A 26,445-nucleotide genomic window follows, 5' to 3' on the forward strand; every position below is an offset into this window, starting at 1 on the left:
TAAAAGGGAGAGGCAGGTAACAAATATATTATTATTATTTATTATTACATGTGCTTATGGGCCGCAGTCCCCAAAGAACCTTGCTTCGTGCTGACATTGTACCTTGCAGAAGTAAAAACCGATGGGTGAGATTTAGCCTACACTACGCGGCTGCAAGAAAGCCAATGCTCTTCAGCTTTCCACTCTGTAAACTGGCATGCAAAGGGTAGAATATCACTTTAATTTGCCTTGTCCTTTTCTCTAGTCTGAAATGGGAATGATTTTCTTTTCAATGGTGTCCCTGGTGAATTTCCGCCCCCCCCCCCAGTTCTGCAATCAGCTCTACAAATTGTGATTCGCCAGATAATTTAACTGGGGAAGAGAAGATGTATGGGGGGGGGGGAAGAGAAGGCTTTTAGATGTGGAGGGGGGTGGGGAGAAGGGAAATCCTCCAACTTTGATATATATATATATATATATATATATATATATATATATATGACATAATGTATGTTCATCAGAATCCAAATCTTTTCAGAGTGGAGGTTTGGTAAGTATCCATTTTGTGCAGGTATCTAACAGATGGCAAAACATCCCCAACTTAATGCTGTTGATCCGCTCATACATTATGCATCTTTTTTTTGATGGGAATTTCAATTTATTTGTTCCCAACTGGGACAATTCCATTATGCAGATTTTTAAAAAAATGAAAGGAAGGAGGAAAGAGAGAAAGAGAGAAAGAAAGAAAGAAAGAAAGAAAGAAAGAAAGAAAGAAAGATGAAAACCAAGGGAGATGTAATTGTGTGTGTGTGTTTGTGATTGGGAACAACCTTGCAGGAAAGGAAGAAGAAGAAAAAGAATTAATAGTCAGATGCAGACTTTAAAATATCTGTGTTTATATCCTGAATTAAGGATGAGGAAGAGGAGCCTTCTGGACTATTCCTGACCCAATTAGCCAAGTTTGTACAAAGTAATTAAAAGGCCATGGGGTGAAAGGGATGAACCATGATCTGACATTCAGAGCATTCTCACCCACCTATTTAAATAAGAGAAGGGAAAAATCCTTCCTTTGGTCTATGCAGAATCTGCTGTCTGTCATTTTCACTGAGTAATTCCTTGTCTGGTTTGTTTGGCCGGGAGCTGGAAAGTCAGAGTTTGGGAGTTTGAATATGAACCCAAGCCTCTAGCTTCTCTAGCACACACTTCAGGGCTGGGAACGGTTTGTGAGTGTGAAAGGCATAGAGTCATAAAATCATAGAATAGTAGAGTTGAAAGGAGCCTGTAAGGCCATCGAGTCCAACCCCCTGCTCAATGCAGGAATCCACCTGAAAGCATCCATGACAGATGGTTGTCCAGCTGCCTCTTGAATGCCTCTAGTGTGGGAGAGCCCACAACCTCCCTAGGTAACTGGTTCCATTGTCATACTGGTCTAACAGTCAGGAAATTTTTCCTGATATCCAGCCAGAATCTGGCTTCCTGTAATTTGAGCCCATTATTCCATGTCCTGCACTCTGGGAGGATTGAGAAGAGATCCTGGCCCTCCTCTGTGGGACAACCTTTTAAGTATTTGAAGAGTGCTCTCATGTCTCTCCTCAATCTTCTCTTCTCCAGGCTAAACATGCCCAGTTCTTTCAGTCTCTCCTCATAGGGCTTTGTTTCCAGACCCCTGATCATCCTGGTTGCCCTCCCCTGAACACACTCCAGCTTGTCTGCGTCCTTCTTGAATTGTGGAGCCCAGAAGTGGATGCAATACTCAAGATGAGGCAGTGGTGGCTTATCAAACATCTTGCAAAATGCTTTGACCGGACACACATCCTAGCAAGGGGGAAATCACTTAGCCCCCTCACCTGAACCTCCCGCATTTCCCATTGCAGAATCTTCTGCTGCTGTTTCCAGCCATGTTATTTAATATTGCCTAAAGCCCCCCGGGTGAGAAACCTTAATTATGATTCCCAAAGTGTTCTGCATAAAAAGCCAAGGCTGTTTTCTGCTCTGGCATGGAAAGGGATTTGCTATCGCTTGCTGTGAGGCGACCTCAGCTGCAACTTCCCCCCTTGAGATTAGCCTGGGAACTGATGGTAAATTACAAGGTGTTTTATCAAAATAAGCCTACCAAAGGGATGGTGATACCGCCGGGGTAATGATGTCGCCGCTCTCAGAAATGCTCAATGCTTCTATGGCCTGGTTGTTGATATTTGTGTTGTATTTCAATATGACTTGTGGTCCCCAGAGGAGATGCTGCAACTGCTGTTCGCAATGGAAACAGAGATGTATTATCTTTGATTGACAAAGGCTGATTTGATCAGAGGCCTGGGCTGGTTTATCCCTATTCATAAAAGCGCCAATCCCGGATCTCTGAGTCCGAGTTTTCTGAGTGAGATTTGTGGCGTGTCGCACATCAGACAAAATAAAATTCCAAGAGCGGGCAGGTGCCGGGAAGGGAAGAAACCCATGAGTGCAAGACTTTCAGTCAGTCTATCTTTATGGTCTCTGTCTTGTCTGGCTTAGTTCAAAGCACCCAGAGGTGCTAAATCCAGCAAGGCACATGCACACAAAGACTTCGCAGGTCCAGGCCAGGCCAGGCCAGTTGTGATGCTGAATAGCCAAGCAAGTTAGGCCAAGGTCTTTCATAACCTTGCCAGTTCCAAGTTAGTTGAGACTGAGTCAAGAGGATCTGTTGACTCAGCAACAGTCAAAGGCTTTCTGAGGACAGGCTGAAGGAACTTGAGATGTTCAGTCTGGAGAAAAGAAGAGTGGGGGAGAGACGTTAGCAGTGTTCAGGTGCAGAAGAAGTTACCACAGGGAAGAAGGTCAAGAATTATTTTCCATAGTCACAGAAATTAGGACCCAAAATAATGGGCATAAGTTACAACTACCTTGATTTTGATTAAATATAAGACAAAAACTTCCTGATGGTAAGATTTGTAGAACAGTGGAACAGGCTATCTACAGAGGTTGCTGGTTCTCCATCTCCAGAGGTTTTTAAGAGGAGGCTGGACAAGCACCTCTCATGGATGGTTGAACTGGTTTTCTTGCACATTGCAGAGGGTTAGACTAGATGATACTTGTGGTCTCTTCCAATGTCACAGTTTTATGATTCTACGATAAATACATGGACAACTTAAAGTAGCCTTTATAAACCTGGCAGTCTCCAGATGTCTTGGACTGCAACTCCCATAATCCCTAGCCATGATGGGAATTATGGGAGTTGCAGTCCAACAGGTCTGGGGGTGCCTGGTTGGGAAAGGACAGAGCTATATCATCCATGCCTGTGGCTCTTGTGGCTTTATATCAGGCGTGGGCAACCTGTGGCCAGCCAGGTGTTTCGGTCCAGAACTCCCATGAACCTACTCCATCAGCTGTGCTGGCTGGGCCTCATGGGAGTTGTAGGCCCAAACATCTGAAGGGCCAAAAACATCTCACCCCTGTCATATATAACCTCCCTTGACTCCTTTAGCATAAGGATATTTCTGGATCTGTGCCCTCTTGGCTTCGAGACGCTTTGTCTTATTTTGCCCCATGTTGACTTGGTGCTCGCCCATCATGCGTTCCTGGTGCATCCTACCTTCCTCTTCTTGGAATTGCAGACCATTTTTTTGGGGGGGGGGGATTGAGTAATTGAGGAAGAACCAACACGCCCACTAAATAAGCGCACCAGACATTTGCACGACCTACTTTCTTAAGAACAAACAAGAAGAGATGGAGGGGGAAGGGGGAGAGATGGAGACGGCTAGGAAGGAACGTTTCAGTGCGAGGCAGAACGGGCCGCGCAGCGATTCTCCCCTGCCTGCACAGCCCCTAAAGATACAAGGTGTCTGAACAAATTGCTGACATCAGGTGTTAAAGGCACCACGGGGGCCTTGTCATTGAGCTTTTCTTGGGGTGTTTTGCTTTAAATGGCATGTTTTATTTATTTTATTCATTGCTACATTGATAGCCTGCCTTTTTTTGATCGAGCAAGGAGCCCAAGCTGGCTTCCTCCTCCTCCTCCTTCTCTTCCTCCTCCTCCTCTTTCTCTTCCTCCTCCTCCTCCTTCTCCTCCTCCTCCTCCTCCTCCTTCTCTTCCTCCTCCTCTTTGTCTTCCTCCTCCTTCTCTTCCTCCTCCTTCTCCTTCTCTTCCTCCTCCTCCTCCTCCTCTTCCTTCTCCTCCTTCTCCTCCTTCTCCTCCTTCTCTTCCTCCTCCTCCTCTTTCTCTTCCTCCTCCTTCTCCTCCTCCTTCTCTTCCTCCTCCTCCTCCTCCTCCTCCTCCTCTTCCTCCTCCTCCTCCTCCTCCTCCTCCTCCTCCTCCTCCTCCTCCCAACAACCCTGTGAGGTAGATTAGGCTGAGAGTCCGGGACTGGCCCAAAGACACCCAATGAACTTCCATGGCCAAGCGGGGAACTAAGACCCAGATCTCCCGAATCCAACACTCTAACCACTACACCACACTGGCTCCCTCCCGTTTGCGCAAAGGTTTGAATTCTACTCGGGGTGCACAAAGAACCTTGGGCGGCCACCATAAAAAGCTCCCTGCCCATGGAAGACTAGGATGCCAAGGGACATAGTTGTCTTCTCCATGCAAGGAGCTGCTTTTCTCATGAACTGTTAAATAATAAAAATAAAAGTTGTTTTTAAAGAACACACACCATGGAGAGATGTGGATCATTGTTGGAAGAAACAAAGGGCACTAGAGCATACACAGAGAGCCATGCTAGGAAAAAAACAGGGTAAAGGAATTAGCCCTCTCCTTTTCTCTCTTGGGGTTCAATGGTGCGAGTTGTCTTCTAGAAAAAACAACAACTGGGTGTCCCCAAATGCTTTGAGGGTGTGGTGCGTGAGGCTTCCGATAGGGGAAAACTACAACCGTCAGGAGCAAATGAGCTCTTGCAAAATGCCATTTTTGCGCGTATGTACAAAGTGCAATTTACGTCGTCGCGCGGGAGGGGAGACCGTTTGTAAACTCCGCCTTGTGAATCACCGCTCCCATCTCCCCCAATTACACGAGATTCACGTCATTTGGCAAATGAATGAGCTCAGATCTGCCGCACGACTGCCAGAAATAAAGTCGGTGGAGGGGGGTTGGGTTGGGCACGAGGCTGCCGTTGGCAAATGCTGCATGGAAGGAAAGGTTCTTTTTCTTCCAAGCATTTCTGGGAAGGGAACAGGATGATAATGAAAGCAAGCTCTCCCACACCTCCCCCCAAATTCCTTGTACTTGTGGGGCTGGCTAAAGCTCTGTTTTCTGGCCTTTCTGGAAGGGAAGCTTACAGAATATGTGTGCCTATGGGGCAGGGGGGGGGGGAATTCCTGGTCTTGCTGGCCTCCAAAGGGACATAATTATAACTAGGCAGAGTCGTGATGGTGCTTTAATAGGTGGAAACACTCTGGGAGCAACATGCAAATAAATGTTGCTTAAGGGCAGAGGGGGGAAAACTCAGCTGGCTAAATGGTTCCCCGCTCCTGCAATCATTGGGAACGCGATGCAATGTTAGTCTCTCATGTGTGTGGTTTTTTTTTTTTGCAGTGGGAAGAGAGCACAGCCAGATGCTCAGAGGCCCAGAAATCTCAGAAGCTGCTGGCTCTGGAGCTGGAGAACTTGCACACCGAGCTGGAGACGATCAGCAGGAACAAGAACTTGGTACGGGAGCTGTCGCGGGGCCGGGGCGATGGCCAGACGGAAGAGCCCTGCTGGATCACAGCAAGGGTCCATTTAGTCCGGCACTCTGATCACACAGTGGCCAACCAGCGCTTGACCAGGAACCCACAAGCAGGACATGAGTGCAACAGCACCCTCTTGCCCAGGTCCTCCTGCGATTGGTGTATATAAGCTTACTGCCTCTGCTACTGGAAGTAGCACATAGCCATCTGGACTAGTAGCCATGGATAGCCAGGGAGGCCCACTGGCTTCCTGTTGAAGGACAAAAGAGCTTGCAGCAGAGATGTAGATTATGTATAGCGTTCGTGTCCATAAGAAAGAACTGGCTGGTTGGATCGGACGCAAGATACATCTTTTTGAGCTTGCCTTGCTGTCTCCAGTAGAGGCCAACTTGCCTCATCAGGAGAGGACCCCATGGTGATGGCCATCTTCTCTAGCTTGCCCTCCCCCCCCCCAAAAAAAAACACGCTGCTGCTTGCAACGCCAGTCACCTTGCTTGCACTGCTTGGGTTTTGACGCCTGATGTGTTCTTTTCTGCTGCAGGTTGACGAACAGTTGTACCAGCTGCAGCACGAGAACGCTGATCTCCTCAAGCGCATTGACGAGGACCAGGAGGATCTGAACGAGTTGATGGCAAAGCACAAGGCTCTGATTGCTCAGGTGGAGGAGGGAAGAGGATGGCGAGGAAGGCCCAGCCTCCTAATGGCAGGCCTTGCCTTGTTTGGGGTGGGTGGATAAGGGGCCCTGAACATAAGACCATAAGAGCCCTGCTGGATCGGACCGAGGGTCCATCCAGTCCAGCAGTCTGTTTTCACAGTGGCCAACCAGCCGTCGGCCAGGGATGAACAAGCAGGACATGGTGCAACAGCACCCTCCCGCCCATGTTCCCCAGCAACACACACACACACACTCACTCCCCAGAATGACATGCCCTGGGCTTCAAAGGAGCCCCTGCCAGGCCTGTTTGGAACACTTTCCTGAGGATTTGTCTTTCGACAGTCTGCCACGGACATTGCCCAGATCCGAGAGCTGCAGTCCCAGCTGGAGGAGGCGAAGAAAGAGAAGCAGAACCTGCAAGAGAAAGTAAGCCTCCCTCCTTCCTTGTCTCAGACGTTTCCAAAAGATGTGCGAATGCTGCTCTTAACCGTTCCAGGCTTTGGCATTCAATGTCTTGGGGGCAAGAACATGTCTCCCCGCTGCGTGTTGCTTTGGGTTTGAGTGGGTTTGTTTGGCCTTAGCCGCCAGGGGTAGTGTGGTGTAGTGGTTAGCGTGTTGGCCTGGGACTCAGGAGACTGAAGAGTTGTTGTGTTTGATTTGTCATGTGATGTGTGATTGCATGGGTTCTATATTAGATTTGTTTGTTTTTAACGTTGCGCATGCCGTCGTGGACTCCCTTGCGGAGAAAGGGCGGTTTATGTTTTAGAAATAAATAAATAAATGATGGTCAAGCAAAATGCCAGGAATTGAGTTCAGTATCTCCTTATTTTGAAACAGCTGCAGGTTGCTCAGGCCCGGGTCGTCTACTTGGAGCAAGCAATGGTGGAGCGATCCATCGTCAGTCGCCAGGAGGCCTTGATTTGCGACCTGGAGAACAAGATGGAGTTCCAGAGCGTTCAGATCAAGCGCTTTGAGGTACGGGGTGGTCTTGTGCTTGGAGGCCCAGAGAACAGGGTGAGCGGCGTCCCCAAAGTAACCGGCCATCAAGCATGCTTGCTTTTTGTCTGCACATAATGACTTCTGTGGCTGGCAGGGACAGTAGGCTACTGAGTAGGGGTACCCTGACAATCAGTTGCTCGTGTCCATAAAAATCAGGCAGATAGACAAGAGAGCCTTGGGTATATCTCTGCTGCAGACTTAAGCAAGTTCCATTTGCCAGTGTGGTGTAAGAACATAAGAACATCAGAAGAGCCCTGCTGGATCAGACCAAGGGTCCATCTAGTCCAGCACTCTGTTCGCACAGGGGCCAACCAGCCATCGGGCAGGGACCAACAAGCAGGACATGGTGCAACAGCACCCTCCCGCCCATGTTCCCCAGCACCTGGTGCACACAGGCTTACTGCCTCAGATACTGGAGATAGCACACAACCATCAGGACTAGAACCGCCCAGAGAGCTTTGGCCATTGGGAGGTATAAAAATGTAATAAACAAATACATAAATAGTACCCATTGATAGCCTTTGCCTCCGGGAATTTATCCGAGCCCCTTTTAAAGCCATCCAGATTGGTGGCTATCACTACATCCTGTGGTAGTGAGTTCCATAGTTCAACTATGCGCTTTGTGAAGAAGTTCTTCCTTTTATTTGTCCTGGATCTCCCACCCATCAGCTTTATGGGATGACCCCGGGTTCTAGTATTTTGAGAGAGGGAGAAAAAGGTCTCCCTATCCACATTCTCCATACCATGCATAACTTTGTACACCTCTGTAGACCTTGTAGAGGAGGAAGCAGACATCTTATGCCCACAGAGCCAAAATGGACATCTCAAGAGGAACTGCAAGGTTGCTGGATGATTAGGGGAGAGTATGATTCTCCCCACACACCTTGTTTCCTGTCTGCTGTTTCTGTGCAGAATCACCAGGAATCCACTGATGCTGCAGGGACTGCCGCTATCCCGCAGGGGGCGCATCATATATCTCGCGGGCCGCACGTTGGCCACCCCTGTTATAAGAAGTGTAGAGTTTTATTTTTAGTTTGGCACCCCGTCCTCTGACCCTTGCTGCTGCTGTCATGCACCTCGGGTCTCTCGTCCACAGATCCTGGTGGTCCGCCTTCGGGACAGCGTGATCAAGATGGGGGAGGAGCTGGAGAAGGCGAAAGAAAGCGAGGGGAGGGAGAAGGAAAACACCCGCTATTACCAGATGCGGATGGAGGAGATGAAGGCTGACATGAGCGAGCTGGTGCAGAGGGAACTGGAAGCAAGTCACAGACGCATGGAGATGGTAAGGGGGACGGGGCGTCCTGAGTAGGGCGACCCTGTGGAAAGGAGGACAGGGCTCCTGTATCTTTAACAGTTGTATTGAAAAGGGAATTTCAGCAGGTGTCATTGGTATGCATGCAGCACCTGGTGAAATCCCCACTTCATCACAACAGTTAAAGCTGCAGGAGCTATAGTAGAGTGACCAGATTTAAAAGAGGGCAGCTTTAACTGGTGTGATGAAGTGGGGATTTCACCAGGTGCTGCATGCATACAAATGACACCTGCTGAAATTCCCTTTTCTATGCGACTGTTAAAGATACAGGAGCCTGGTCCTCCTTTTCATAGGGTCACCCTAGTCCTGAGCCACCTGATGACTTGTGGCCTAAAAAAGAGTCCAGGCAAAGTGCAGCTCACAAAGGGATGCTGACCAGAAGACACACAAGCCAGATGGGATGAGGAAGAGCAAAAGTCTAATTTGATACGGATCTTTTAAACATTGCTTTTACAGTGGGTCACTTCCTGACGTTACAACTCAGAGGTCATGGAGAGAGAGAGATAAAATACCATTAAAACAGAAGCTGCTGAGAATGTTACTTGAAATATTGATCTATGACCCCTCGTCGTGGTTTCCAAGATGGTTTCCAGAATAAATAACTTAAAAATCTAAATTTATTCATTGCTTTGGGGGCTTATACCCCACCTTTCAAAGCGAAAAGATAAAATAAAGCCCATGGAATGGCTTACAGGATTAAACACGTATAAATACAGTTTAAACTGATCCAAGTTCAGAGTAGCAAACTGTGCAAGAAAAGCAGGGCTTTAAAATAGGGGTTCGATAGAAGAAGACTGTTCAAAGGCCTGCTGAAACTAGAAGGTGTTCAGCAGAGTGTGGCTAAAAACCATGTGGGAGGGGGCTGGGTAAATAAAGATAATTAAAGCTCCCAGAGTTCTGCTCTCCTTGGGAGGTGGGTGGTGTGGGGGAGCATAAACCTGGGAGATCCATGCCCCCTCCCCCAGAATGATCTTGTGGCTTGGATTTTGAGCGTGTCTCTGGTGGAACGAGTTCTAGAATTTCTCTGGGGCAGCCCCCAAGCACGCCTGCCTGCAGGTCCATAGTTAGAGAGGGTTTATGGTCAGGGGTCCAAAAGGGTAAGGAACCTTAGCTCATTAGCAAAGAAAGTAAATGCAGAGGCTTTTGAAGGTTGTTGCTTCTTAATGAGCAATTGGATAAAAGCCCTGCCGCATGCTTTCCTTGGACCTCCACAAGTAAAGGGACTAGAAACTTGGTATGTTTTTTTTAAAAAATGAAAGCTAAAAATGAAGGATGTTGGGCTGGAGTGTCCTTAAGGGCACCAATCCCCTCCCCACAAGAGGTAATGGAGGAGATGGTGCCAGGCCATGGGAAGAGAAGACATTCATGCAGAACAAAAGTGAAATGGAGAAAGCAAAAGCAAATGCACCCCCTTGCCGTCCGCTCCCTTACGGAATGTCATTTAGGCTTTATTTTAATAGTCCCGATGCTCGGAATGGGGTTGCCACCGAGTCCCTTCTGACAGCAAACATTCTTCCTAATTGCAGAAGGTGTTATCGCAAAGCCTTTGCCGGCTAGCTTTGCACTTCTGCGCCTTGGCGTTTGCAAAACTGTTCTCACTTGCACGCCTTAATAGTTTTCTCAGCTTTGGGCTGCTTGCTTGACGGCAGCGGCAGCAGCTTAGCAATAATTCCGTGACTCCTAAAAAGGGGCAAATGCTTTCCATGCCGAGCTGCAACCGCAAAGGTGCGGGGGGCAGGAAGTAATAAAACATTTTCTTCCTGCCGTACAGGTGGTGGGAGGGAATTCCTCCCCCCTCTCCCGGGATTTAAGGCTGAGCTGCAAACATTCACAAAGAGATACCTTGAGAGTTTTCTATTTTCCTTTGCAGCAGGGAGCTGATCTCCCCAGGCTTATTAAAGCCTGGTTTGGTTTTTAAAGAAAATGTACGTGGTGGTTCTATCAGACAGTTAATCAACTCTTAGGATCGGCTCATGCCTATTTCAACCACTGCCTTCGCTTGCAGGATGAGCGAGAGGAACTCTTTCCATCTCGCTTGAGGCTTTCAAAAGGTGGACGTTTTGTCACCTTAGACCTGCCGGGCAGCCCTGGTGTATGTGACTTACTAATAAGGATAATAGATTGATGTCGGGATATGGTAAATGGCAGAAATTGGCTTGATTCTGAGTTCAAGCAACAACAACAATAATAAATTTATTTCTTACCCGCCTCTCCATTTTGATCGAGGCAGGGAACAATAATAAACGATAAAATACATAATACTCAAATAAAACATAATATATATTGTTAAAAACATCCTAAAAAACATCCTAAAACATCTTAAAATTCCACTGGACAGGCCTGCCGGAAGAGATCAGTCTTTATAGCTTTCTTGAATGCTAGTAGACTGTTAAGTTGACGAGTCTCCTCCGGCAGGCCATTCCACAGTCTGGGAGCAGCAGAAGAGAAGGTCCTCTGGGTAACAGTTGTTAATCTAGTTTTTGTTAGATGAAGTAGATTCTTCCCAGAGGACCTGAGTGTGCGGGGCGGATTGTACGGGAGAAGGTGATCCCGCAGGTAGCCTGGACCCAAACCAGGTAGGGCTTTAAAGGTGATAACCAACACTTTATACTTCGCCTGGAAACTAATTGGCGGCCAATGAAGAGATTTTAAGACTGGTGTAATGTGGTCCCCCCTAGGTGTACCGGTGACCAGCCTGGTTGCCATATTTTGATCTAGTTGAAGTTTCCTGACTAGGCACACAGGTAGCCCTATGTAGAGTGCGTTGCAGAAGTTGAGCCTCGAAGTTACCAGCGCATGCTCTAGCTAAAGGGTGGCTGCGAAGACGTGGTTGCAAAGGGGAATGATAAATGAGGACCTGTTGAAAGAGAGAGAGAGAGAGAGACGCTTCTGTTTCGCTGTGCATTTTAGTTTATCCAGAAGTTAACTGGACTTGATTTGGAGTTTTCTGAACTTTCTGGCCTTCAATGTGCCCCTGGTTCTGGTCTGGGGCATTGCTATTTGCCTTAGAAGGGGCTGGCCGAATTGGAACAGGTACGTTTTGCGAGAGACTTGTGTGTGTGTAAATTGGGTCAGTCGTGAAAATGTCGCTGCGTTTGGGATGCAGGGAAGGGCAGCCATCGGGATGGAAAAGGTGTAGAACAAAACTTCCCAAAGAGACTCTCCGAAAACAGTGTTTTTATGAATTCGGCCCATGGATTCCACAGCCGACCAACTCTTCCCCAATCAGGTGGATTCTGCGGACTTGTAGACTATTTCCCTACCCTTCAGGAATTTTGCGCAGATTTCGTGGTAAAAATATATATACACAAAAATAAAAACACTCCAAAAATGTGCATTTCCAGCATAGAATCATGCACAAAAATACACAGTTTGGGGGAAATTGCGCATTTTGTGGGAAATCGTGCATTTTCACGTGTTTTTGCATGTGCGAATTCACACAGATGTGTTTTTAAGATGAAGGGACTAGAGCTGTTGTTACATAGAGTGTTATAAATAGAGAGGGTTTTTTTAGCGTGGTTGAGCAGCGGAGAGGTCCGGGGAGAACGAGATACCTGTCCCAGGGCCAGCCCTACCATGAAGCGGGTGGATGCAGGCGTGGCAGGCAGCGGAATATGGGAAGAGCGGCGTTCTCCCCGTCCAAAAGGTCCACTGCTTCTTAGAAGGATACTTGCCTCCCATAGAGGCCTCTCTGAAAGAAGAGCAGCATCTTGCCTATGTAAATGTGTACTCACAAGCGTGTAGAAATTAAATTACCTGTTGATTTACTAGCCAAAACAGGAATAAGGACAGCAGAACAAAACCACGTTCCCCTCATTAGGTGACCACTGTCCACGGAGCTTCCGTTGCAGGAGCAGGAATCGCAGGGGCTTGAAAAACCACAGTTTTCATCCATGGTCACTCTCAAAAGGGCAGCTGCCTTTTTCCCTCTCATCATGGGAGGAAAAAAAGAGCTATTTTCCTTGGCAACAATTACTTTGTAGAGCCTCATTCATCAGTCCAGGGCCATTAGGGGGTTTTGTGCCAGGGATGACGAGGAGAAAGGGTTCTGCCGCCGATCAGACATGCTGGCAGTTCTGCTCAGCGCCACGTCGCCCTCCGCACAAAAGCTCTCTGTATCACTGCTGTTAATGCCGAAGAAAGCCGGCAAAATTAGTCGCCCCTTGCCTTTTTAATCTCCGCGCTGCTCAGCCTCCCTCCGAATTTGTGTCAATTTTCTGGCCTTCTCTTGCCTAGCTCTGTACTCCCTCACTTGTACATTGGTGAAGGTGCAGCCATGTTTATTTACTTTTTGAGAGCGTGAGTTCCCGAAGATGATGTTCATGAGTAATGAGAATCAGCAGCATCAGAGAGAGAGAGAGAGAGAGAGAGAGAGAGAGAGAGAGAGAGAGAGGACTTGATCAGTACAAGGAAGCCCAGATTAATCTTCTGCATCCCTGACAGCTTCTGACTACTCCGTGGTGAGTGGGATGGCACTTTAGGCCCGTTCGTACAACATGCTCACCCACACTATGGGTTGTTTTGAACCATGGGTTGTTTGTTGAACCGCGGGCTAGGGTGTTGTCTGAACGCAACCAGGGTGGCTTGTTAACCCTGCAGTGTGGCTACTTTTCTCAAACAAGCCACCTTGAGGACCCGTGGTTTGTTGTTGTTCAGTTAACAAGGCCCGCTGCATGATTCACAAGCCACCCTGGCTGCGTTCAGACAACACGCTAAGCCACCCCGCAGAAAACATGCCGTGTTCTGACAACATGCGAACCCATGGTTCAACTCACAAGCTGTGGTTCAAAGCAACCCACACTCAACCGCTGAGTGTGGGTTAGTGTGTTGTGTGAACAGCGCCTCTGTGTATGCTCAGATGCATTCCCTTTATTGCTTTTCCCTTGGTTCCATCCTGGTGTTGAAAGGAGAAGTGAACTTGAACCTGAGCTGAGCTCTGTTTAACCCTTGGAGTTGTTCTAGGAAGGAGTTGCTATCTCTCTCTCTCTCTCTCTCTCTCTCTCTCTCTCTCTCTCTCTGTGTGTGTGTGTGTGTGTGTGTGTGTGTGTGTGTGTGTGTGTGAGTGTGACCCACATATGCACTCATTCTTATTTTATTCTCTCTCTTTCTCTCTCATCTGTCTTGCAACAAGAGGAAAAGGTCACTTATTAGCTCCTTGTGATCAAAGCTCCATCTTCCGTGGGCGTGGTTGCGGAAGCACTGAAGATCTCAAAGGCAGGAGACAGACAATAGCTTCCCAGAAAAGAAAGAACATTCTTGTGTGGACACTTTTGCTCTGGTGGAAACTGCCGCTTCATGCAGAATCTATTATAATATCTTTTTCACCCAGGCAGGCTTCCCCTCACCAGCCTAATTTGATAGCAGGGCTCAACCAAGGGGCCTATAAAATAACAGCCCTCCATTTGAGTGTGATTTTGAGCTGTCAGGGCCCTAGGGAAGGTGGACTGGAGGGAGCAACTTTTGAGCAGGGGAAGCAAGTAGGAGGCTCTGGGGCCGAGGAGCAGGCTAGGTTCTTCGGCACCTGAGAGAGCTCTCATGGCAGGCAGGCATTCATCGGTAAAGTTCCAACACTGGCGACCATCAGAATACCATCGCTTACGTGATGTTGCAGGATGCATCAAGGGGGCCTGTGGGGTTGTGGCATGGCCTGCCCTTCTCTGCTTGGGACCTCTGGCAGCGCGTACAGCCTGGGCTGATGGTGGGTGAGCTGAGCTACCTTGTCTCAGTTCAGGGTCTGTAATCTTGTCCCCGTTCCATCCCCAATGCTTTCATGAATCTCTTTAGCAAATTCTGGGGTCCTGAGGCGACTTCCTTGGGCCGATTATCCTACCTTGAGGTTGTTATCAGAGGCATCTCCAGCAGAAGAATCTAGAGTCTGGTTTGTAACTCCCGAGAGTACCCTTGAGCATGTGCAGAATATATTTCTTTCATCCTCGAGAACTCCCTTTTTAGTGGTCACCGGGCATCCGTGGGGAAACCACTATCCTGTTCTTACATCTTGGGGAACTGAGGCTGAGGGAGAGTTAGCATCCTGTGTTGTGAGATGAAAGAGTGCAGAGCGAATTTGGGCAGTGCCAAAAAGCCGTTGTACCTTGTTAGACTGAGAACCTGGTTACCAAACATCTAATTTGAATGCAACTTCTAGCAAAGAGGCAGCAGAAAAGAAAGTGAGACCTGGAGCTCACCTGGACGTGTGTAGTTCAGGTGGTACAGTCCTTACATAGGGACTGTGTCACCTCAGATTACATGTGTGGAATTGGTTGAAACGCAACACACAGTGAAAATAATGTCCCTTCCATAAAATTCTCTATTTGAGACAGAGGCTTCTAGCTTTTCCTTCTCTTTGAGTTAGGCAGGTGTGTTTGTGCGTACCTGAGGAATAATGTTCACTTTCAAGCAAACTTCCTGCATGAAAACAGGCAGTATAACCCCCTTGGAGGACCGTACCATCTCAGCCACACATATTTATAGCAAAGAACGAGGCTGAAATGAAATCTACAAGGAGCGGGGCATTCCATTTACACTTGCTCTGAGTCTGTCAAAGCTGAACCAATTAGTCCTTTTGTTAATTCCTCTTTCCTTCTTTGCTGGAGACAGAATTTCAGGTCTCTTTGTTAATCAGGTCTCTTTGTTAATCAGATCTCATTGCTCATTCTTTTCAGGTAATCATTTCTGGGTGGTCTGGCGCCTTATTCCCAATTTTGAATAATCTTGCTGAGCGATTGAATTGCAGCTCATTTGCCAATGACTACCTGGGCTCGCTTGAATTTTGGATGCGAACGGGTTTTTTGTTCTTATACAAACCAGATTTTGGAAGGGAGGGAAAATGAACCCATTATCCGACTCCTAGGGTTGGCATGGACACTGCCCCATGTGGTGAGCTGTGTCACTGCAGCTTCTCAGTGAAGAACCTTCCGGAATGGCTCTACCCAGGCTGCCTTGGCTCCTCCTGGGCAGGAAGGAGTATAAGGACTTCCTGTCTCGGTGGAACTTTTCTTAAGTGTTGAGCATTGGCGTGGTCTTGCTGTTTGGTCCTGAGACTCATTCTCTGACCTTGCTTTCTGTAGAGTGATCATATGAAAAGGAGGACAGGGCTCCTGTATCATTAACAGTAGTATTGAAAAGGGAATTTCAGCAGGTGTCATTTCATAGAATTATAGAATCTTAGAATAGTAGAGTTGGAAGGGGCCTAAAAGGCCATTGAGTCCAACCCCCTGCTCAATGCAGGAATCCACCCTACAGCATACTTGACAGATGGTTGTCCAGCTGCCTCTTGAATGCCTCTAATGTGGGAGAGCCCACAACCTCCCTAGTTAACTGGTTCCATTGTCATACTGCTCTAACAATCAGGAAGTTTTTCCTGATGTCCAGCTGGATTCTGACTTCCTGTAACTTGAACCCGTTATTCCATGTCCTGCACTCTGGGAGGATGGAGAAGAGATCCTGGCCCTCCTCTGTGTGACAACCTTTCAAGAATTTGAAGAGTGCTATCATGTCTCCCTCAGTCTTCTCTTCTCCAGGCTAAACATGCCCAGTGGTTTCAGTCTCTCTTCATTTGTATATATGGGGAACCTGGTGAAATTCCCTCTTCATCACAACAATTAAAGCTGCAGGTGCTCTGCCCTCTTTTAAATCTGGTCACTCTAGTATAGCTCCTGCAGCTTTAACTGTTGTGATGAAGAGGAAATTTCACCAGGTTCCCAATATATATACAAATGACACCTGCTGAAATTCCCTTTTCTATGCAACTGTTAAAGATACAGGAGCCCTGTCCTCCTTTTCATAGGGTCACCCTACTTTCTGGCCTGCCCTGTGATTCTGATGGCCCATCCCTCCTGGTTCCTGACTGAAGAAAAAGGGGAAGAAATGTCTCAGGATGCCATAGACAAATTTATTGTAAAAAAAAAGTAAAAAAGCCTGATGCATTTCGGCCTCTTTATTTCTATTAGGCCTTTTTCAGGGGGTTGTAACAATGTCTGCAGAAATTACTTACAACTGGTTGTCTTGTGTCTCTACACTGGTGACTAGCATCCTGAGACATTTCTCCCCTTTTTCCTGTTCATCTGGGATGCTTACCTGCCTTGCACCCTGGTTCCTGACTCGCCCCTTTGGTGACCCCAGAGGTGCCCTCTGTCCCTGAACTGCAGCCCTTACACTCAGTCCCATCTGGATGGTGGCAGATTGCCCATGCAAGGACATAGCTCGTGCATTCCCCCTAAGGAAGAACTTGGAGGATTTTGGCTGCTTTGGTTTTACGTGGAGATCCGCACAAGGAAGGAGGCTGTAGATCCGGAAGGAAGTTCCAATCTTGGCTCAGAATTTCAATTAAAAAAAAAATGGACCTCCCTCCTCTCTCTGCTTGCTGTCTAAGCAAAAGACTCCAATGCTGCTGCTGTGCTAGAATCCCAAATCAAAAAGGGAAAAGGCAGAGCCGAGCCATCTTTCATTGTGTTGGCTTCTTATGAGATCTTGCCAAAAACGTCCTCTGAAAGGGCTCCTTTCAATCTTCCTTCAGTTTCTTGTAAATACTGACGTTCCGCTGTCAATAATCCTGATGGATTGATGAGAGGAAGACAAAACATTTTCAAGGCACACTTAAAACATCAAAGGGGGTGGGAGAGGAACAACCCCTAATTTGGTATGTTATCCATCTTTGGAAGTGTGCAATTATGTTACACACACACACACACACACTTCATCTCTTTAAGTGCTCTCTCTTGCTCTCGTGGCATGCATATAGCCTTGTGCGGCTCCTGTCTCAACAACGGCATTAAAAATAACTTTTGTACGCAAAATAACAGCCTCAGCCCTTTAACTTGCCAGGTTTTCAAACAACCTGCCACAACCCGGAGCCCTAATAATCGTCATTTCACATCTCCTGAATGCAAAGCAGGCCTCTCTGAAAGGCACATCTTCTGTTGGCTTCTATTTCTGAACCAAAACTCTCTTTTTCCATGCCCTTTAAAAGCAGCAGCAGCAACAACAACCATAATTGATCCCAAAGCCAGCTAGAGAGACCTGAAGAATATCCATGGCGTGATGAGGATGTTGTGCATAAATATGCAGTTCATGTAATGCATGCAAAATGGACCCCCCCCCCTCGCCACATGGATGTTGCATGAAGCTGAAACATGGTTCCAAGGGGCACGGCTTTCATGAAATCCTTATGTCTGTCTCCATCAGCCTCCCCCATCCTTTCTGGACCACAATTCCCATCATCCACAGACAGCATGATCATGCTGTGTGTGTGTGTTTGTGTCAGTGTCTGTGACAAGGGCTTGTAGTCCTACACATTTTGAGGCTACCAGGTTGAGGAAAGCTGATCTTATCTGGTGGGTTGCTCACGTCTAACTTTCAGAGATGTGGTTTCTGTGTGGGTTACCCAGTAGTATCCTCACAACAACCCTGAGAGGTAGGTTAGGCTGAGAGAATGTGTGAGTGGCCCCAAATCACCCAGTGAGATTTGTGGCTGTGTGGAGAGGTGAACCTCCTTCTCCTTGGCCAATGTCCGACGCTTGAGCCGTGAGGTAGTACACCTGATTTGCATGCAGAAGGTTCCGGATCAATCTTTGGCAGGATCTCCAGTTCAAAGAATTGGGTACCAAGTGTCGAGAAGGAATCATGATGGGGCTGTTGCACCCATGTCCTGGTTGTGGGTTTCCTGTTGACAGCTAGTCGGCCACTGTGTTAACAGATTGCTGGGTTAGATGGACCCTTGCTCTGATCCAACAGGGCTCTGACGTTCTTATGTTCTTAACCATCGCTACCCGAGACCCAGCACAACAGCAGAGCATGACAGATCACATCTCCAGGACTTGCTAGAATTGATAGCACTCTTCAAATACTTGAAAGGTTGTCCCACAGAGGAGGGCCAGGATCTCTTCTCGATCCTCCCAGAGTGCAGGACACGGAATAACGGGCTCAAGTTAAAGGAAGCCAGATTCCAGCTGGACATCAGGACAAAATTCCTGACTGTTAGAACAGTACGACAACAGAACCAATGACCTAGGGAGGTTGAGGGCTCTTCCACACTAGAGGCCTTCAAGAGGCAGCTGGACAGCCATCTGTCAGGGATGCTTTCAGGTAGATTCCTGTAATGAGCATGGGGTTGGACTTGATGGCCTCATAGGCCCCTTCCAACTCTACTATTCTGTGATTCTGGACAACCAACCAATTGACTGACTGGCTCAAGATTTTGCCTCTAGAACTAAATAATCCCAATTGTCAAGAACCCAGTCTGTGATCTTTTGTATGCAATGCTTCCCGCCCTGCACAGATTTCTCCGTGCCATGCATCGCAACATCTTACACCTCGTTGGTCCAACCAGCCCCCGTTCCATCCATTTCCCTGCCGCCAGAGCCCAGGATTCTAAATCCCCGTGACAGCTTGAAAATCTTTTAGCCTCCGACTTCCACCAGTAGGCTGTAACTCTCTTCCCCCTGCGCCCAATGTGTGAACGCCATGAAAAGAAGGCAGTCTCCAGGCTGACGTACGGAGGCACCTGCTGCACAAAGAACAGAAACTGTCTCGCTAATGAAAGCCCCGGAGATTGCATTGTTTGTTAATAATTTTCTCTCTCTCTCTCTCTCTCTCTCTCTCTCTCTCTCTCTCTCTCTCTCTCTCTCTCTCTCTCTCTCTCTCTGCCTCTCTCTCAAATCGAGAAAACTGCACCTAGGTCTTTTATTTTCTTTTTTGTATTTTGCACCCAATTGTGAAAGAAGGCGGCAGCAACGTTTCCAAATTTTGCCAAGTGATTCCGCCCCATTGTTATTGGCAGGCGAACGTTCTCAGATGTCATGAGGAAGGAAGTGAACGGAGCCAAGGAACTGTGATGAATTGAACCTCATCTCCTGAGGGGGAGAGGAATTATTTTAATAGCTGTTGTTATCGGAATGTTGGAGGGGGGACGGGCGGGTTTATTTTGAATCAATAGGTTGTTTGCCTGCCTGATTTCTCATTTACAAATTGCCGATTACAGACACTGGGATCTGTTAAACAGTGTGCACTCCCTCCCCCTCCCCGAGAGATGCAATCTTTCGGTGGCAACCCGGCCTCAGCCTCTAAACATTACTTCCCAAAACAACATACAGCTGAATATGAGCCAACAGTATGATGTGGCTGCAAAAAAGAAGAAGAAGAAGAAGAAGAAGAAGAAGAAGAAGAAGAAGAAGAAGAAGAAGAAGCAGAAGCAGAAGCAGAAGCAGAAGCAGAAGCAGAAGCAGAAGCAGAAGCAGAAGCAGAAGCAGAAGCAGAAGCAGAAGAAGAAGAAGAAGAAGAAGAAGAAGAAGAAGAAGAAGATGCTATTTTGGGCTGCATTAATAGAAGAATAGCTTCCAAATCGTGTGAGGTACTGGTTCCCCTCTATCTGGCCCTGGTTAGGCCTCATCTTGAATACTGCATCCAGTTCTGGGCTCCACAATTCAGGAAGGATGCAGACAAGCTGGAGGGGGGGGGGTTCAGAGGAGGGCAACCAGGATGATCAGGGGTCTGAAGAGAGACTAAAAGAACTGGGCATGTTTAGCCTTGAGAAGAGAAGACTGTTTTTTACAAGGGAGGTGAAAGATTAGGCTTTTTAGATGGACAAGGCTCGCCTATCCATTCTTGGTTTCTATATATATAACCTTATACAACTTAAGGCCCAGGTGAAAGGGGCATCTTTTCCCATACAAACCTGCCTGCAGTCTAAAATCAGCATTGGAGACCCTGCTCTTGATCTCATTTTCGTGTGAGACCAGAGAAACAACTTCAAGGAACAGGGCCTTTTTTATGGTGGCACCAAAACTTTGGAATTGCCTTCCTTGGGGAGTTCCTCTGGGGTCCTTCTTTGTATGCTTCCAAACCTCCATTGAAGGCCTTAAAACCCAATGATGAGCTTTGAACGTGGCGTGAATGGCTGCTATTTGGGCCTGTCTGTTATTAGCTGATATGTGATCTCAGGGTTTGATAATGCTTGCTGAAAGAAGTGCGTTATGCGACCTGGTTGCATTCAACATTACCCCACGGCAGCCAATGGAAGCTGTTTCTGCCACTGAGCCCTGAACGCTTCTTCTGTGGTTATTTCTCTTAATTATCTTGCTTGAAAAGTGGTTGTCCAAGACCTTTTCCTTCCTTCCCAGCCCTTCTTTTAAAAATGCAGCTTTTTTCTTGTGATGTCCTCGGGGTCTGGTACATTGGCTGCACTGTTTAAAACCCCTCTGTCTTACATCTTCCCATACAGGAAAGAGCCATGACAAAGGGCACCATTGTCCAACTTTTCCCATCCAGCCAGATCTTCCGAAGCCAGGAGACCCGGCTACGGAATGTGCTGCGTTTTCCTGCCTGTTATATACACGTGTCCCTTCCCTCAGCACCTTGGACAGCTCCGTCTCTTATTATGAGCCTTTCTTAGCTATTCTCCAAGAGCTGTCTGTCACAGGGCTGAGCCGTCCAGATCCGAACCGTTCCTTCTGTGTCTTTTTGGGTTTTTTTTTCCTTTTAAAAAATGAGCTGCGATGCCCTTTGCCTCCATCTCATTCACTCCACAAACATGGGCCTTCCGTGATTTACTCTGATAAACCCCCATCTCGGGCGCAAAGACCCGCCATCGCTCACGCGCCTCGCCATCGCTCACCTTGTCGCCGTGGAGATGGTAATTTTACAGCTGGCAGCTTCCGTCAAGAGGAATTTGAGGGTCATGCAGCTCTGGGTGTTCACATCAGTTTGGTGGGGAGGGAGTACGGAGGGACTCGTCAAAACCCCTTCTGTTTTTTGGGAAAACGTCAATTCTGCAATTCGGGGAGGCTTGCGTTTGAGAGAAAAGTGCGAATACAAAATGGGGGGAAAGCAAAAGCTTAGGGGATGGAGCCATAGCTGAGTGGTAGAACACCTGCTTCACTTGCAGAAGGTCTCACATCCAGTCTTTAGCATCTCCAAGCTGGGATGTGAATGTCCTCTTCTCTGCTCAAAACTCTGTTGACAGTGTGGACAATACTGAGCTAAAGGCAGTGCTGGCCTGATGTGGTCCTTTTTTATTATTATTACATGTATTATATTATTGCATTTATATCCTGCCTTTTTCCCTCCAAGGAACCCGAGGGGGTGTACATAATCCTCCTCCTCCTCTCCGTTTTTATCCTCACAACAACAACCCTGTGAGGTAGGCTGGGCTGAGAGTCTGTGGCTGGCCCAAAGTCACCCAGTGGGTTTTCATGGCCAAGTGGGGACTAGAACCCAGATCTCCTAGTCCGACACTTCAGCCACTACACCACACTGGCTCTCACAAGATTCCCTTGGGGCCTCGTGCAAATGGGAGATGTTGCAAGGACATGTGGGTGGGTGTTTATCAACTTATATTATATGAATATGATCTGTAAAAATGAAGATCAGGAATACTGGATTGCAATGCCAATGGCTTTTAAATGATCATCCAAACTTCTCTTGCCAGAAGTCATTCTTTCCCCCCATTATTATTATTATTATTATTATTATTATTATTATTATTTCAATACTGTCCCATAGGCAAAGCTCTCTGGGTGGTTTACAACAATTCATAAAACCACAAACAACATAATAAAGCCAGTCTAAAATTTTTAACATCGAAAAATTAAACCATCTAAAAACAATTTAAATAAACAATGTTTTTTCCCCCTAATAGGCCTGTTCTAAAACAGCAGACAGCTACGTCGTTCTGCAAAATGCACACACCATCTCTCTCCAACCTTACAGGGAAGGCGAAAAAAAATGCATTTTAACAAATGCAAATTTCTTAAAGGAATAAGGCACGGATGGCCTCCTCTGCCTGGGTGCCCCCTTCCTCAGCCAGTTCCTAAACCCCGGCCCTTGTTTCCCCAGGAGAAGCAAGTGGACGAGCTGACGGCAGTGAGGCAGACCTTGCAGGCCGACTTGGAGACCTCGATCCGGCGCATCGCGGACTTACAGGTGGCCCTGGAAGAAGTGCAGTCGAGTGATGAGAGTGACACAGAGAGGTGAGTGCACCAATAGGTTAGGGGGCTCAGGTCCTCAGCCTCCTGTGTCTCCTGTTTTTCCTTCTCTTGAGCTGTTTCTTCTTTTAAGTATTTATTTTAAGTATTCATTTATAGATGAGTCGCCTTTCAACCCAAAAAGAGCTCCCTAGGCAACTTAAACTTAAAACAGTTTTTAAAATGGTTGGCATTTCAAGGTTCCCAGCTGGCTACACAGTGGACGCTTTCAGACGGCAGGTGAAAAAGTGAGGCCTGCTTGCCAAGACAGGAAATTAAAAATAAATAAATACAGGCACTTGGCAGTGGGGAATAGTATGTGGAGCATTGCAGGTGTGAGTCAGGGAGTAACTTCAGTCATTCTAGAATTATATCCCAACCATGGATCTTTTTGAAGACTCTGGAAACTCCGGGTGGAGCGGGGGGGGGGGGGGCGAGGGAGGTCTTTTGCTTTCCTCTTGAGTTGGGATGCCTGACTCCCCCCCCGCCCCCAAAAAAGTCACATGGGCTGTTTGCTCTGCCTTTAGGTTGTGGTCTGTGTGACAGACAGTGGCTTGGGTCCTTGGAGTGTGTGTGGCTCCGTGGTTTGGATGGGAATTCCCTTTGGGAGCCAGTCTGCTTCCATGATTTTGAGACCTGCCTCACTACTTAATTTAATGGCAAGCGTCTCGAGTGTGGAGGGCACTTCCCTCGGGTAGCAGGGGGTTCTCGTCCAGATTTGTAAAAGCCAGAGTAAAACAGTCTCGGCTGAAATCTTGTCATTTTCACGTAATGGTCTTACTTTTTGGAAGAATACTCATTCCCAGTGTGTGTGTGTGTGTGTGTGTGTGTGTGTGTGTGGGCATTCAGTGACACCAACTCCTCTGTTTTCCCAGTGCATTTCATGCTATCTCCTAGTGGGGGGTGGCCCAACCGGTGTTTTCTGACGCTGGGGTGTGAGGAATGAACAGAGAAAGGAATCAATTCTAGCAGCTGAAAAAGAGCCTTGGGGGAGGGGGGAAAATAGGCTAACAAAAAAAGACCAGGATGCACTGGCTAAAATTTGAAGTTTTGCAGGACTAGGGTGACCCTATGAAAAGGAGGACACGGCTCCTGTATCTTTAACAGTCGTATTGAAAGGGGAATTTCAGCAGGTGTCATTTGTATATATGGAGAACCTGGTGAAATTCCTTCTTCATCACAACAGTTAAAGCTGCAGGTACCCTGCCCTCTTTTAAATCTGGTCACTCTAGTATAGCTCCTGCAGCTTTAACTATTGTGATGAAGAGGGGATTTCACCAGGTTCTCCATATATACTGCCGAAATTCCCTTTTCTATGTGACTGTTAAAGATACAGGAGCCCTGTCCTCCTTTTCATAGGGTCACCCTACACAGGACACAAGAGGTGTGTTGCATGCAGGGGCCTGCCTGGAAAATGTACAGAGGGTAGAACTATTTTCTTTCAATTGGCCATGGATGAAGCCGCCAAATTTGGGAATTCCTCCCCCAATAATCTGATATAATGAGATGTAGAGGAGCTATTGAAGCTGCTGCTACTGCTTCCTGCTTGTCTGAGTTCCTCTGGGTGTTGTTGGAATAGGATCCTGGACTTCGAGTTGAGACTGAATCATTTATTGTACAACCCAAAAGGTCAAGAGAATAACACGGAGGAGAGCAGTTCCTTATACTCAACCATTTTTAAACCTCATGCCGAAATCTTCTGCATTAGAATTACCATATATATGTATCCATGCATTGATTTTTTTTAAAGGAAGTGGTGTTGACTTGTTGCTTCTGAAATCCATCACCTGGCAGGATCCAGCAAGTCAGACAAACAGTTCCTTGTTTGCAGCAAATCCCCTGCATATGAACCAGAGCCTCTGCATTGTATGGAATGCATTTAAAAACGGGGGGGGGGGGGGACACCAAGAAAAGAAAAAGCAAAACCCCAAAGACAGCCTTGTGGGAGAAAAACTCCAAAATCCATGTCAGGCAATACCTTTATTAGGCCAACTTAGAGATCACGAAAAATAAATAAAAATGTGCAAGCTTTTGAGACCTGCAGGTCTCTTCATCAGGCAAAATCTCCTCCATATTATCTTGAGATTCTGGCTAGGCATACTGACTTACAACAAGCAGCCAGCCTTTCCCTCTCTCTACCTATTCCCCCTACTAGCCAGTTTTTTGTAACATCTGGCCTGATGAAGCGATCTGGAGACCTTGAAAGCTTGCACAGTTGTGTGTGTATGTGTGTGATGTCTGAGTTGTCCTTATAAGGGTACTGCACTATATGGATTTTGGACTTTTAACAACCTGCCGTGGGTAAAAAGGGCAGTGTCAGTGCAGTGTGTAAAAATAAAACCATTCAAAAACTGTCTCAATGTCTCAGCTCAATGTGGAAAAATGTCTAGAGGTGTTATAGGGGGCTGCCAGACCCTGGGTCCATCCAGCCCAGTATTTTTGACACTGACTGGCAGCAACGGCTCTGCAAGGTTTCAGGCAGGACTCCTTCCTATCCTGGAGTTGCCAGGGATCGAACCAGCGACCGTGTATGCAAAGCACGTGGTCTTTTATACTGAGCAATTGCTGATCTGTATTGCCCGTACCTCTGAACATGTGAAGTGTACTACTTCCCGCTTGTGAAGGATTAGGAGGCAGATCCTTAAAGGGGAGTGCATGCATGTGTGACTTCCTAGAAACTCCCTCTTTAAGGATTAGCAAAGATTTCTCTCCACTTCTTTGCTAGTTCCTCGGACAGAGAGGTCTGTCTCTCTGAGCCAGGTAAACGTCTACTGTTGGAATTGCCCTTGATAATCTAAATCAAACTGCCAAATGCCAGTGACTGCCCTGCACAGACCCACACCCACATCCTCCACACCTTTATCAAAAATCTTCACCCGGCTCTTTATAGTAAATCAATCCGGGGTCTTCCGAGCTGCCATTTGTCACCCTGACAGCATCAGAGCATGTATCATTTTCTGTTGGCAGGCCCCAGGTAAGTCCTTTGCTCCGGTGGCAGATTTAATAGGATGTTCCTTCTGCAAAATGAATGGCTGGGCTGGGACTTCTCAGGGCCAGAGTGCCTTTGAGGGGTTTCTCGCAGGCTGGTGCTTCCACGAAAACGCAGAGGAGAGGAGGTTCAGGGAGCGATCTTTACTCTCTCCCGCTGAGATGAAAAAACCACGTCCTGACTCTGATTAGTGTCCCCTTCACTGAAGTTTCCTGATCATTGCTATTGGCATTGCTATTAAAGCAAAGCCATCAAGGAGGCAAGGCTGCAGATCAGAGCAGAACACCTGACAAGGGCATTCATGTGCAAATCCAGTAGAGCCAGCCTTATTTATTTATTTATTTATTTATTTAGAGTATTTTTATCCTGCACCTCAGCCAAAAAGGCTCCCGGAGGGGCTTCCAATAAATCAGTAAAGAAGACAGTCCCTTCCCTGAGGCTTACATTCTAAAAAGAAAAAAGAAAACAGTCATGACACACGAGGAAAAGGGGATGAGGAGGGAAGAGGGGAAAAACCAAATCCTTGCAAAACCTAAGCATGTAAACTCAGAGCGGTGTGTACTTTGCAAGACCTCGGCTCCTTTGCAAGTCGAGAGGAAACCTGGGCAGACCTGAGCCCGAAGCCAAACAGAGCTGACGGCGCTCTCTTTTGCCAACAAGCCGAATGGGAGGCGCGCCGATTAGATTTTACTAATGGAGGCCATGTTCTCTGCGCCGAAGTAAATGCTTGGCTAGCAGCCAGCGTCATTAATAGCGCTTCTATTTGGGAAGGGATGACTTGGCACAGTTTCTGAGCCGCTAGGCTTCGGAGGAAAAAGCATTTTCCAGTGAAATGTTTTGTTTTGCGTTCTTTCCTCTCTCCCACAAATTTGATCAGAGCTTCCCCCTCTGTCCCCCCTGGTTTGGTCCTTTCCCT

General features: G+C 47.3%; 1 protein-coding gene across 1 annotated transcript in view; it reads left to right on the forward strand.

Moving 5' to 3' along the window:
* The window catches only part of MYO18B (myosin XVIIIB), a 147,579-nt gene that overhangs the window by 99,272 nt on the left and 21,862 nt on the right, over window positions 1-26,445 (forward strand). Inside the window, exons 34-39 of the mRNA XM_063143958.1 lie at window positions 5,483-5,596; window positions 6,158-6,274; window positions 6,614-6,697; window positions 7,109-7,246; window positions 8,367-8,552; window positions 22,413-22,546. Of these exons, the coding sequence (XP_063000028.1) occupies window positions 5,483-5,596; window positions 6,158-6,274; window positions 6,614-6,697; window positions 7,109-7,246; window positions 8,367-8,552; window positions 22,413-22,546 (773 nt within the window). The remainder of the gene's footprint in view (window positions 1-5,482; window positions 5,597-6,157; window positions 6,275-6,613; window positions 6,698-7,108; window positions 7,247-8,366; window positions 8,553-22,412; window positions 22,547-26,445) is intronic.

The sequence above is a fragment of the Elgaria multicarinata genome, chromosome 18 (assembly GCF_023053635.1).
Source record: "Elgaria multicarinata webbii isolate HBS135686 ecotype San Diego chromosome 18, rElgMul1.1.pri, whole genome shotgun sequence".
Taxonomy (NCBI): Eukaryota; Metazoa; Chordata; class Lepidosauria; order Squamata; family Anguidae; genus Elgaria; species Elgaria multicarinata.